We start from the raw sequence: 13,650 nt of genomic DNA, 5'->3' as shown, positions 1-13,650 counted from the left end.
GGGGCTGGAGCACGGTGGATACTTGGTCATCAGAGTGCTCCAGTGTAAGGTTACCGTCCTGCTTTTATTTTTGTCCCAGGTCAGAGGGGTGAAAGGAGTCTTCCTGGCAAACCAAAAAATTGATGGGAAAGTGATGACGCTTATAACCTACAACAAGGGCCGCGACTGGGATTACCTGAGGCCACCCAGCATGGACATGAATGGAAAACCAACCAACTGCAAGCCTGTAAGTACCTCTGCTCACATCACACACCGTCCTTGGGGTGGATGCTAGATATGACTTCAGTAATCAAGAAGGTCAGAAGTGCTGATGTCTGAGAAGGACCATCTGAGACACGTGAACCACCTATTTCTGCTGGGTGTGGTAGAGAGGGTCAAATGAAACTCCTTGTTTTACAGAAAAGTTAATTGGAGGTCAGAGAGGGAAGTATATCAGTTTTTGACACAGAATTGCCATGCAGTAAACCACCCAAAACAACAACATTTATTCCCGAGATCTACAGGTGGGCTCAGCTGGGTGGCTCTGCTGACTTTGTCTGGGCTCAGCTGGGCGGCTCTGCTGACCTTGTCTGGGCTCAGCTGGGCGGATCTGCTGATCTTGTCTGGGCTCATCTGGGCGGCTCTGCTGACCTTGTCTGGGCTCAGCTGGGCGGATCTGCTGATCTTGTCTGGGCTCATCTGGGCGGCTCTGCTGGCCTTGTCTGGGCTCAGCTGGGCAGATCTGCTGATCTTGTCTGGGCTCAGCTGGGTGGCTCTGCTGATCTTGTCTGGGCTTGCTCATATGTCAGGGAGTGGACTGATTTAGGCTGGTCTCTGCTCTGCACATCTTGCATCCTTCTCCTGGAACCAGCTTAATTCTCATGGTGATACCAGAAGTACAAGAGGATAAACAGAAACAGGCAGGTACATTTCAAGCCTGCTGGTACATCTGCTAAATCTTACTGGTCAACATCAAGGACCTGGGAATTGTACTCTGCCCATGGGAGTGAGGGCCGAGGAGCAGACACTTGCTTCTAATCTGCCATGGAAGGCAGTGTCCCATCACACTGCCAGTAAGTGATAGAGCTGGGCCAGAGTTCAGACATCCTGAGCCCCAAAGCTGGTCCACTATCCCAGGGGCACCTTTCTACATGAATAGAAGTGTTGACTGCCTGAGTCCTTGGTTGCCTAGAGTGGGGAAGGATCTCTCAAAGTAGCTGGGACTCTTGCCAGCTCTCATGTGGCTACCAGGGATCCAGGTGGTGCAGAGGCCCATGCTGGTGAGGAAGGAGAGACAGAGCTGTAAGGAGCCCTGATCCTAGCTAAGGTGAGCACTCAGCTGCCAGGGACCAGTGGATGCAAGGGAGGAAGAAGCTAAATGGGCCAAGAGAATCTGACCAGGCTTCTCACTCCCCTTCCAACACCCCCGTGAGACCTGGCCTCTCCCGGGGCTTCTCTCCTTGCATACCACAGGGAGCTCACCACCACCAGCATCCCTGCCCCTTCCTAGGTGCTGGGCAACTCAGGGTGGGAGAAGGGTCTAGTGTTGGAGCTGCACAGAGCTGCAGTCTTAGCCCACTGACTATGTGATCTTGGCTACATCAACCAGTGCCTCTGAGCCTCTGTTGAAAAGGGAGGAAGATGATAAACATCCCTGTGGCATTGGAGTGAGGATGAGATGAAAGAATGCAGAGACCGGCCTATGCCTGACATGTAGCAAGCCGCAAGGAAGAGCCAATCCCTTCCCTTCCAAGCCCTCCCTCTTTCTATGCTGTCCCCAAGGCCTAGAATGCCCTTTCCCTTTTCCTCATCCAGCAAGCTCCTACTAACACCTGAAAACCCTACCCACATGTTCCCTCCACTGAGGAGCCCTTCACTGGGCATACTGCTTCTCTGTTTCCCACTGTCACCCATAAGCCCTTCTTAGAGACTGCACACTGGGGACACCTGAAACCACCCATCACTCTTCCTTAGCTTTCTCATGTGTAAAATAGAAAGAACAAAAGTACCCGTTTGACAGGTTTATATTCAGCAAATCTGCGTGAGCACTTGCAATGTGCCTGGCACTGTTCTGCAGGCTCAGAACACACCAACCAACCAACAAAACAGAAGACATTCCCTGTCTTCCTGGGATTCCACCTGGCACACAGCAGGGCTCAGAAAATGGTGAGCCCCCTCCCCGCTGCCACCACCAACCCCAGTGTTGGCCCATGGAGGCCGTGGTACTAAGAGGGGAGCAATTCCTCCTCCCAGAGAGCCCTGACCTGGGAGCCAGGGCGGGACTCTGTGGCCCCCAGGGCAACCCCTTGCCCTAAGCTGAGGCTTGAGCTCTGACTCGCGAACACTCACCTCTCAGGGGCCCGCTGCCCACCTCTGCTCAAGCCCCGCTCCTGCTGATAACACCTGTCGACCTGTGTGGAGAATTAATTACCTGCCCTTTGTAAAAACGCTTCCCAGAACAGAATTGCTGTGAAAGGGCTAATTTTTGTATCATCATCGGCAAAGTTAAGCCATATTAATGTGTCAAAGCAAGTTTTTGCTAAGAATAGATTCTTGTCTGCAATTATGCAGCTCAGTGAGGAGATAACCTCAGTGAGATTTATGTCCTGGCCTTGAAATAATGAAATAGGAGCAAACTGGTGAGCGTGCGGCCCCAGGCAGGCATACGGGAACCCGACTGGGCACGGGAGAATGCAGAGCCAAGTGCACGGAGCCCACGTGGGCACAACAGACATCAAATTACAGCCTCGCGGGCTGGGCACAGTGGCTCACACCTGGAATCCCAGCACTTTGGGAGGCCGAAGCAGGCAGATCACCTGAGGTCGGGAGTTTGAGACCAGCCTGGCCAACGTGGTGAAACCCCATCTCTACTAAAAATACAAAAATTAGCGAGGCTTGGTGGCACATGCCTGTAATCCCAGCTACTTGGGAGGCTGAGGCAGGAGAATCACCTGAACCTGGGAGGTGGAGGTTGCAGTGAGCCAAGATTGTGCCGCTGCACTCCAGCCTGGGTGACAGAGTGAGATTCTATCTCAAAAATAAATAAATTAAAAAAATTTTATATATATGTGTGTATATATGTATAAGTGTATATATGTGTATATATACATATATACGTATATATGTATGTATATACACACGTATATATGTGTGTATATATGTATATATACGTATATATGTGTGTATATATGTATATATACGTATATATGTGTGTATATATGTATATATACGTATATATGTGTGTATATATGTATATATATGTATATATGTGTGTGTATATATGTATATATACGTATATATGTGTGTATATATGTATATATGTATATATATGTGTATATACGTGTGTGTATATATATATGTATATATGACAGCCGCATGACTCAGAAGGCCTGGGCTATCCTGTGTGTGTGGCCATGGCATCTCCAAGGGTGAAAGTGCAGGGGCAGGACAAGTTGGGCCACTCACAGGACCTCCTGACTGTGTCCCTCCTACAGCCACACAGCCTCTCAATGAATGGGCAAACTGTACCTGAGGACTTGGCGCTCATAAAAGTGATGCCTGATTATTGCAGAATGCTTGGAAGATACAGAAAGGTATAAAAAGGGAAATAAGGTATCACCAGAATCACACCATCCAGAAAAACAATAACTGGGTATTTTTGTTCTTTACAGTCTTTTCACTCATACACACGTTACGAAGTTGACATTGGGATCCCACACGTGTGTGATTTTTCAGCCCTCTGTTTTTCTCTTAACTCTGGGTCACGAATCTGCCCAAGCCGCTTGACCAGTGCCCTGTCTGGGGATACCTCCTTCCCTCAGTGGGGAAATGCAGGGATGGCTTTAGCAGAGGAGTGGCATGATCAGGTCTGTTTTAGGGTGATCCAGCTTCATTGGAAGGAGGTTTTGAATCTGTTTGCATCTTGAATTCAGCGTGAAACTTCATTCACTGTACTGTCCATGGCTGCTCTTCTGAGGCGTGTGGCTGCGGTGAACGCTGGGCATCCGGGTGGCTGGTGCTGCATCTCCTGGCCCTGGTCCGTCTGGTAGGCTTTGATGATTTGCTAGACACTTCTTTAGGGCACCCTGTGGCCTCTGTGTGCCAAACAGGCAAAGAAGGGAGAATCCTGGGACCGCGTGAGCCCCCAGCTTGGCCTGCCTCCAGCCCTTCAGGGACCTGGGCCCGCCTCAGTCAACACTGGAGCATTCTGCACGGACTCCCAGGGGGTCTCCTGTCCTCGTCCTGGGTGGCCTCGGAGGAAGCCCCCTCTCTGACCACATGCACCCAAGGCGGGTTCTGGGACTCCTGATGCGCACTGGTCTGCCACCTGTGCAGGGCATCCCGGTGCCCTGCAGGCAGGCACCTCCAGGCCTGCCGACATTGTCCTTCCTTTCGCCTGGTGGCCAGGCTCGCATGGGAGTGCGTGTGTCAGACACCAGCACGGCGCCTGCAGCTGCCTCAGAGGCTGGGGGAGACGTCTATTTGGCTGTCAGCGGGCCCCAAGGCGAATGCAAAAGGGTTCATAGTGCCACCTGTGTTCACCAGTGGTCTGCAGGCCATAATTGGCCACCCCACAGGGAACCCTGAGGAGGGTTCCACTTCTCTGGCCTGAGTGCCAGGCAACCAGGATAGGCCACTAGTGGTGAGGGGTGGGGAGAGATAGCTAGGGTTTGTGAAGCAGCACCCTCTAATTCAACTCTGCCCACTGTGCACGCAGCAAGTGACCAGATGTGCACAGCTCATCGGGGGAATGGGAGAGGTTGACGGAGACCAACCCATGAACTCTGGCCTTCCAGGAAACCTAGAACAGCAAAGCATGGCAGAGCTAGGGCGGCCTCTGCCGGGCACACCGCTGCTGGGGACTCCCGCACCACACCCCTGCTGAGCTCCTTCTGATTAGAGCTGGCTTCTGCAGTGCAGAAGCCCAACTCTGCCTACCAAGATCACAGCAGCCTCCCTCGTCAGCAAGCCGCTTCTGTCTTTCTGCATGAGCTATCTGGGGCGGGCGGGGGGCGGGGAGCAGGAGGGTAGGACTGAAAGGTGCCAGCAAGTCTATTCACTCACGGGCCTGCTTTTCCACCGTAAGAAATCAGAAGAATCTATTGCAGCGGGCAACGTCTTAACACCTCACAGGTTTTCAGTGGGGCCCATTTGTCGCCATTCGATCCAGGTGTTTCTGGAACCCTCAGATGGCTCTCCAGGGGTGACACAGTGCCCAGGCTCCTGCCACCTGGGGCCCTGTGGTATTCAGCTCGGGGCTTCCCAGGTTCCCCTGGGGATGGTCTCAGTCCCTCAGTCATCTTCAGGATGTGCCTCTACAATGGACACGGGGCCACCTTTCAGCTGAATTTTCAACCTTTCTTTTTTTTGGTTTTTAACAGCTTCGTTGAGATCTCACATCCTCCACACTTCACCTTTCAAATGCATAGTTCAGTGGCTTTTAGTCTATTCACAGAGTTGTGCCACCATCACCACTGTCCCTTTTAGGACATTTTCACCACCCAAAAAAAGAAGCCCCCAATCCTTAGCTGTCACCTCCCTATCCCCCATCAGCCTCCAGCCCCTGGCAACCACCTGTCCGTTCCTGGCTCTATAGATTCCCTGCTCCGGGCGTTGCTCATGGGTGAATCGTACAACATGTAGTACAACCAGTACATCTGTTAAACCCTAGAGCAGACAAACAAAATCCGTCTGCCAACTGCGGCCACCACCTGGTCGCATCTTATCGAAGTCAATATCCAATTTCCTGAATGGTTTAACTTTTAAGTTAGGGTCACCTGTGTAAAACGTAAGCCATTCATGGGCCAGAAGAAAGTGTTATAAAGAGATGAAATGAAGAGAGAAGATATCTCTGACGTGTTGTTAGTAGATGATATGACACCGCAATGACGAGGGGATTCTGGAATGACCCTTGCAGAGCGGGTCAGCAGGCCTCACCGTCACCGTCTTCATTTTGCAGATAAGGAAACTGAGCCCCAAGGCTGCCCAGAAAATTAGTGGTGCCTCCTAAGTTACAATTTGGATCTCTGAGTACCCAGTTCTAGGGTATTTCTAAGCTGGAGATTTTTAACGAAAAAAAATAATTTGAAGGCGGCAAATACAATGTTTATCATTCTTATAAGTAAACAATTAGGCAGTACCTTGCCCAGGGGAAGAGCTGGATCCCAGAGCTGTGCCATATTAATCCAATATCCTGTGAAGCAGAGGTTATTGCCCCATCTCACAGAGAAGAAAGAAAGGCACAGAGAGGCTAAGCATTTTTCCTAAGGCCACACCACCATTTAGAGGAGGTATGAGGAGTCCAAGCCCTGCCCTTTCTGTGACCAGCCTGAGGATTGTACTGCCTCACTTCACCCTATGGAGTTCCCTGACTTGGGGAAATTAGGAAGGCTGAGCCCAGAGTCATTACCCCACAAAGCCTTTCAGCATCTGTTGGTTCAGTGGGGTCTCTGGTGGTGCACCTATGTCACCAAGGAGGGCTTGGCCAGCCAGACCTCTGAGACCCAGTATCTCAGGCTGCCAGAGGGAGATCCGGAGGAATGGGGTCTCCAGAGCCAGCCCCCTGGAGCTCTTGCACACTTAACCTACCCCTGTGTATCTCAAAGTGGGAGGGTCTTACGGGGTGACCCCAGCTGTCCTCTGATGCCAGGGATACTGTGGTCACATAAGAGGCTCCCAATAAAGGTTCTGGTAGGTGAATGAATGAGTATGAGCTTGGGCTGTGCAGGCTCCAGGAATCACATCCCACCGCCCGGCAATGCACATGGGAGCCATGTTGGGGAACCACCTGCCAGGACCGATGCCCAAGAGCCCTCAGTGGGAGAAGCCCCAGCAGCTGCATCCATGAGCAAAGGCACCAAACCCAGGGGCTGCGGGGGTCCCTAATCTAGACTAGGGAACCAACAGATCCTCCCGGGTGCCTCACTGGTGCCCACTTCCCCCTCCCAGGCTGTCAGCACAGCACCTGCTGAAGCTTCCCTTGTCCTTCCCACCCTTTCCATAGAGGTCAGCCTCATACCTGCTTCCCATCCTCCATCTGTTCTTCCAAGGCACTCCTGGCCCAGCCTTCTCTCCCAAAAAGCCACAGGGGCAGATTTGTCATCAGGCTTAGTTTTCCTAAGGATGCTCCTACTCATGTGTTGACAGTTGCCTCCTTTCTCTTCCTTGCAGCCAGACTGCCACCTGCACCTGCACCTGCGCTGGGCAGACAACCCCTACGTATCAGGCACCGTGCACACCAAGGACACCGCCCCAGGCCTCATCATGGGTGCAGGTAGGTGGCTTCCATCACGGGTGGCTGGCAGGTGCCATTACAGCCCAAGAGTACCTCCAATCTCAAGGGTAAAAATGGATGGTCATGGGCCTGAGGCCATAGTATGTCCCTTAGGAGGCAGTACCACTGCATCTCCAGGAAGCTCAGCTCTCATGGCAAATTCTGAGAAATGAATGCATAGCCCAGGGTGGGCATATGATATGTGTTAGCACAATGGAAAGATGGACAGATGGAAGAGTGGATCAATGGATGGATGGATAGATAAATTGATAGACGATGGATGATGGATAGGTGGATGGTGGATGAATGATGGCTGGCTGGATGATGGACAGATGGTGAATGGATGGATTGAGGATGGATAGATGAATGGATGGATGATGGATGATGGATGGATGATAGTGGATGGGTGGTGGATGGATGGATCAGTGGATGGATGAGTGGGTGGATGAATGAGTGGGTGGATGGATGATGTATGATGGATAGATGCTGAATTGATGGATGGATAGATGAATGGATGGATAGATGAATGGATGGATGATACATGATGGATGGATGATGGTGGATGGGTGGTGGATAGGTGGATGGGTGGGTGGGTGGATGGATGAGTGGATAGACGAGTAGATGGATGGATGAGTGGGTGGATGGATGATGGATGGTGGATAGATACTGAATTGATGGATGGATAGATGAATGTATGCATGATGCATGATGGATGGATGATGGTGAATGGGTGGTGGATAGGTGGATGGGTGGGTGGATGGGTGTGTGGATGGATGGATGAGTGGGTGGATGGATGATGAATGATGGATAGATGCTGAATTGATGGATGGATGATGCATGATGGATGGATGATGGTGGGTGGGTGGGTGGATGGATGGATGGATGAGTGGATGAATGGATGAGTGGGTGGATGGATGATGGATAGATGCTGAATGGATGGATGGATAGATGAATGGATGGACGATGCATGATGGATGGATGATGGTGGATGGGTGGTGGATAGGTGGATGGATAGGTGGATGGGTGAGTAGATGGATGGATGAGTGGATGGGTGGATGATAGACGGATGGGGTGATGGATAGATGGTGAATGGATGGATGGATGATGAATGAACGATGAATGGATAGAAAAACTGATAGATGGGTAGGCGGATCAATGGATGGATGATTTGTATCATGGTTGATATTTATTGGCCCCTGAAGAAAGTTCTAGTTTAGTGGAGGGAGAAAAACAAGTATACAACTAGCACTTTTTTAAAAACCCAAAATTATAATTTTCGTATTTGTCTCTTCCACTAAACTAGAACATCCAAGATCCTGGTGTACTGATTAAATAATACCATAAAATGAGGTTGATTTGCTTTAGAAGAACCATTCAAAATACCAAGTAGAGCCACCTGTCTGAGGTCACTTGGCTGGTGTGTGGGAGAACAGGGGAAGACTTTGCACATGGGGTCTGTGACAGTCAGACAGGCAGCGTCTCCTGCAGACACCGGACAGCAGAGGCATAGGCCCAGAGCTCACACTTCCTGAACCCAGGACCCCTTCCCTCCATTTCCCCCAGCACCATCTGCCACACAGAGGGGGTGGCTGTGTGGCCAATGGCCAAGGACCATATGGATGTGGACCCTGGTCTCTGAGCTGGACACCGTATCTGACCCTTCACTGTATCCCAGCACCGAGCTGGGGCCTGGCCCAGGGTGGGCCCTCCAAGGCTGTTTATGAATGAGTGAGTGAAGGGACAAGTGAATGAGTGGCCCTGTTGTGATGGCAGGAATGGCCTTCTGGGCAGAAGGGGGAACATGGGGACCCCAAAGGACCAGACCAGAGTGCATGGAGTGGCTGGAGGTGAAGCCTACGTGCAGGGCTGGGTCTGACAGTAGAGACCTGGCCTGTCTAGGAAGGCTGGGCCTTTGCAGCTGGGAAGGGAGGGGACTGTGAACAAAGCCCTTCAGCTTCCGGAGTTCCTCTGCATGCTGTATATGCCCAGGGTCCTAGGCAGTGACAGCCCATCTGGACAGCCTCGTCTGCCCCCACAATGATCAATGAAAATGTGAGCCATCAGCATCAACGTGAAGCCGCTGACTGCCTATCAGCTTCCATGCACAGACAGGCTCACCACCCACGTTAGACGCCCCCAATCCTGTGCACTTGGTTTACTGGGCTCCTCCATGACAGGGTATTTAAAATGCACTGTCTTGATTTGCTGAAACCCCAAATTCTTGACCAAAATACAAAAGGCATAATTTCCAATGTTTCCACTGCTCAAAAGCCCTGAGAGCCCAGAATGAGGGGCCCGGTCCCCCAACATCTCTCAGTGCACCTGTGAATTGTGCAGGAGTCATGCAGAGCACCGAGAGCAGCCCCCCTCACTCTGTGGGGGTGTCATCACAGCCTTCCTCCCTCCCTGCTTGCCCCCCACTGTCCCTACAAGGGCAGGAGGCACACTTCTATTTTATGCCACTTCTGTTCAATCTTGGCCAGGGCTTTCCTGGAAGGTGGAGCCAGCCATGCAAGGTGAGCCAGTTGATGTGTCCATTGTTTCCATCCTCCTCTCTAGCCCTGAGCATCTTCTGGGAGCAGGAGGAAAAGGCGCGTGGGCTGGCTTCACATCTGCTGGCCCGACATGGCTGCCTGCCCTGGCACAGGTCCCAGTGCCATGTGGCCGCACTGCTGGAGGTGGCTGGGGATGATGGCTACCTGTTTCCACAGGGTCGCTCCCCTACCCGCCCTGCCATTCATTCCTGAATTCCATCCCAGAGGCAGGCAGAGAAGAGGGAAAAGCCCCAGGCTCTACGCCTCCCAGATGTAGGACTCTGAGATTTCACTGCACTTCTCCGAGCCTCAGTTTCATCTGCAAAATGAGAGGACAAAACCTCCACTGTAAGGATGAGACAGGGTACGGCAGGAAACCTTCAAGGAAGGTGTGCTCTGCCAGGCTGTCCTCTTATTCAAGGGGACACTGGATACTCCTGCCCCCATGCCAGACACTGCACTGGGTACTGGAAATGAGGGAGATAAGACTCAGCCACTCAGGGTTGAACAGAGGAGCAAGGGGATGAGGACCACAGGGCCAGATGCATCCTGATGCCGAGTGTTCCTACAAGATGGTCCAGGGGGACATAGGGTATGGGCACTCGATTCTGCCCTGGGGTTTGGATTGAGCCTGCTGGACAAATGGGCATCTGCCAAGCCGACACACAGGGAGGACGCTCTAGGCAGAGGGCACCGCGTGTGCAGGGTGGAGGTGGGGGAGTGCCGTGCTGGGGTCTCGAGTTTGAGGAGATGCATTCCAGTCTCTGGGGCCCGTCCTCAGGTCCAGCCTCCAGAGGTCAGACTGCAGAGGGACCCAGAAAGTGGAGCCGTGGCTCCAACTATTAATAGAAGGGAATGGATTTGAGAAGCAAAGACAAAAACTTGACTTCTAACCCCTCGGTGGAGAATCAGCCATTTTGAGCCCAGAAATCAACCAGCCCTGGCCGAGGGTGCCAGTGGCGGGTTCTTCCCGACTGGGCGTGTCACAGGACTGAAGGGCTGGCTCCCTTCTGAGTGCTCCTGTGTTGGAGTGAGTGGCATCTGAAGGATACCTCATCTTCATGCCTTCTTCCTCATCTTCACCCTTTCTTCCTCATCTTTACCCTTTCTTCCTCATCTTCATCCCTTCTTCCTCATCTTCACTCTTTCTTCCCCATCTTCATCCTTTCTTGCTTTCAATAGACTAGGATAGGAATCCTCATGCTGAGTTATACCCTGTAAGATCAATGTTTCCTGCTCCATACCTTTGGGGCTCCCAGCAAGCCAGTGTTCGTAGAGCCTGCACAGCCTGTGGCCAGCTGCCTCCCATCACCCCCATTGCCAAGGCTGCTCTCCGTGCCCGGGGCAGGTCCCAGGTTCCTGCTCCAGCTCATGTGCCTCCCCCAGAAAGCCAAAGAGTGCAGAGTGTGTGCCAACCCCCACCTGTTCCTCAGATGCTGTGGGTGCCCCAGGTGGTTACAGAGCCCGCTCCCTGCACTGTCTTTTGCCCCATCCTGGTCACTGGTCTGTGTCCCAGCTGATCATCCAGACATCCTCAGGACCCGACGCAGAGCAGAGACCAGTGAACACTTCCGCGTCCCTAGCCCTGGCAGAGGTGATGGTAGCATTTAGCCAAGAAAACCTTGAGGGGGCCATTTGGGAGCTGGGAGCACCATAGCCTGCTCTGTGCTGCTGGCTTGGCTCAGGGAACTGAGTCTCAGAGCCATTTGCAGGCCCAGCACTCCCTGGTGCAGTCCCTTTTTGGGCGACTTGGCTAGTCAAAGGCCCATCAATGTCAGGGCATGTCTAGACGGGAGGGCAAGAAGCCCTTGGCCTGGCTGAGGGGCCTGGGTGGGGTTGGGAGCTGACCTGAGCACCACCAGCCCTGTGGACACTCACTGGGCCCTTCTGGAGCTGGGAGCACCAGCAGAAACTGGAGGACCATGGGACAGCCACTCACCTGGGCCCCAGCTGTGTCTCAGTGATCGCCGGTGCTCCCTCTCTCGGGAGCCATTGGCGTCTGCCCCAGAGTCCTGCTTGGTGAAGTGTGGGTGGGGTAGATTTTGGTGTGTGGCTTTGCTCTGTTTCTGGCTGCAGGGGCAGAGGAAGGATGGAGAGGAAACACGTCTTCATTCAGTGAGCACTGACTCCTGCCACTCTGCTGGCACCAAGGAAGGACAGGGGTCCTGGGCCTGAGGAGAGGAGGCCCAAAGAGACACCAGAACACCTAGGCAGGGAGGCAGCAGAGAAGCTTCTTCTCCCCCCGTCACCTCCCTCCACCCTGGGACCTCAGTTTCCCATCCATAAAATGAGGGCGTCAGCCTCAGCTTTCTACAGGCCCTTCCACTCTGACAGCCTGCAATGTGTTCCGTGAATCGCTCCTTCTTTCCCCCGAGACTGTTAGGTGACTGGCAGCCAGACAGCTTTGGTAGACAGAGCAAGGAAAACAGATAGCATTTCTTAAAAGACAGACGTGTGCACGGTTGAAATTACAAACTGCAAATTGGCCCGCGCAGTGTGCTGACGCAGCAACACTCCCTGCCCGGCTCCGCCTGTGATGCGTATGTCCCGGAGTGGCTGCTGGAGTCTGGGATAGCAGAAAGATAAAAGGCATCCTTTCTTTCTCTCCTCCCTGCTGCTTGTTCTGTTCATTCATTCACCTCACTCACTTCATTCATTCAGCAGCCATTGCTCCGCACCTTTTGTTTGCCAGGCACCACACTGCACAGATTCCACACCTGCCCCTCTGCCCCACCCATCCTATCTGTCTTGCACCTGCCCGGGTCCACATTTCTGCCCAGGCTGCTCCCTCTTCCTTGGACACCCAGTCCCCTTTCCCTTGGACAGCCACGTTCAGCTCTCCAGGCTCCACTTAGAGGCTCTTTCCTGCCTGAGTCTCTCCTTGAGGCTCTCCTCACAGGTCCACTGTCCTGGCTCTGTGTTCACCTGCACGGCCACCCTCGTCTGCTAGGTTCAGAGCCCTCAGGGAGCAGGGGCCACAGTTCATTCAGCTCAGCTCCCCAGAGCTCAGCACAGGGCTGTGCAGAGAGTAGACACTCAGCAAATGCCATCGAATACATGCAGGAGAGAGTGAGTGGTGGAACTGAGATAATAGGTAGATGGAGGGATGATCAATTGGATGGATATTAGATTAATAAAAGATGGATGGATGAGTGGATGGGTGGATGGTTAGATGGATGGGTGGGTGGCTGGATGCATGGATGGTTGGATGGGTGAGTGGATGGGTGAGTGGATGGGTGGGTGGGTGGATGGATGGATGGATGGATGGATGGATGGATGGATTGGTGGGTGGATGGATGGATGGATGGATGGATGGATGGATGGATGGATGGATGGATTGGTGGGTGGATGGATGGATGGATGGATGGATGGATGGATGGATGGATGGATGGATTGGTGGGTGGGTGGATGGATGGATGGATGGATAGATGGATGGGTGGATGGACTGGTGGGTGGGTGGATGGATGGATGGATGGATGGATGGATGGATGGATGGATGGATTGGTGGTTGGGTGGATGGATGGATAGATGGATGGATGGATGGATGGATTGGTGGGTGGGTGGGTGGATGGATGGATGGATGGATTGGTGGGTGGGTGGGTGGATGGATGGATGGATGGTTGGATGGGTGAGTGGTTGGGTGAGTGGATGGGTGGGTGGGTGGATGGATGGATGGATGAATGGATGGATTGGTGGGTGGGTGAATGGATGGATGGATGGATGGATTGGTGGGTGGGTGGGTGGATGGATGGATGGATGGTTGGATTGGTGGGTGGATGGATGGATGGATGGATGGATGGATGGATGGATGGATGGATGGATTGGTGGTTGGGTGGATGGATGGATAGATGGATGGATGGATGG

The 13,650-nt window shown here is 52.8% G+C and overlaps 1 protein-coding gene across 4 annotated transcripts in view; it reads left to right on the top strand.

The window, feature by feature from the left end:
* SORCS2 (sortilin related VPS10 domain containing receptor 2) overlaps window positions 1-13,650 on the top strand; it is a 548,735-nt gene that overhangs the window by 487,069 nt on the left and 48,016 nt on the right. For all 4 annotated transcript variants that reach the window (XM_054553680.2, XM_024246327.3, XM_054553679.2 and 1 more), the window contains exons 10-11: window positions 80-226; window positions 7,150-7,252. In XM_054553680.2, coding sequence (XP_054409655.2) covers window positions 80-226; window positions 7,150-7,252 — 250 coding nt within the window. The remainder of the gene's footprint in view (window positions 1-79; window positions 227-7,149; window positions 7,253-13,650) is intronic.

The sequence above is a fragment of the Pongo abelii genome, chromosome 3, assembly GCF_028885655.2.
Source record: "Pongo abelii isolate AG06213 chromosome 3, NHGRI_mPonAbe1-v2.0_pri, whole genome shotgun sequence".
Classification (NCBI taxonomy): Eukaryota; Metazoa; Chordata; class Mammalia; order Primates; family Hominidae; genus Pongo; species Pongo abelii.
This window is presented reverse-complemented; position numbering and strand designations above follow the sequence as displayed.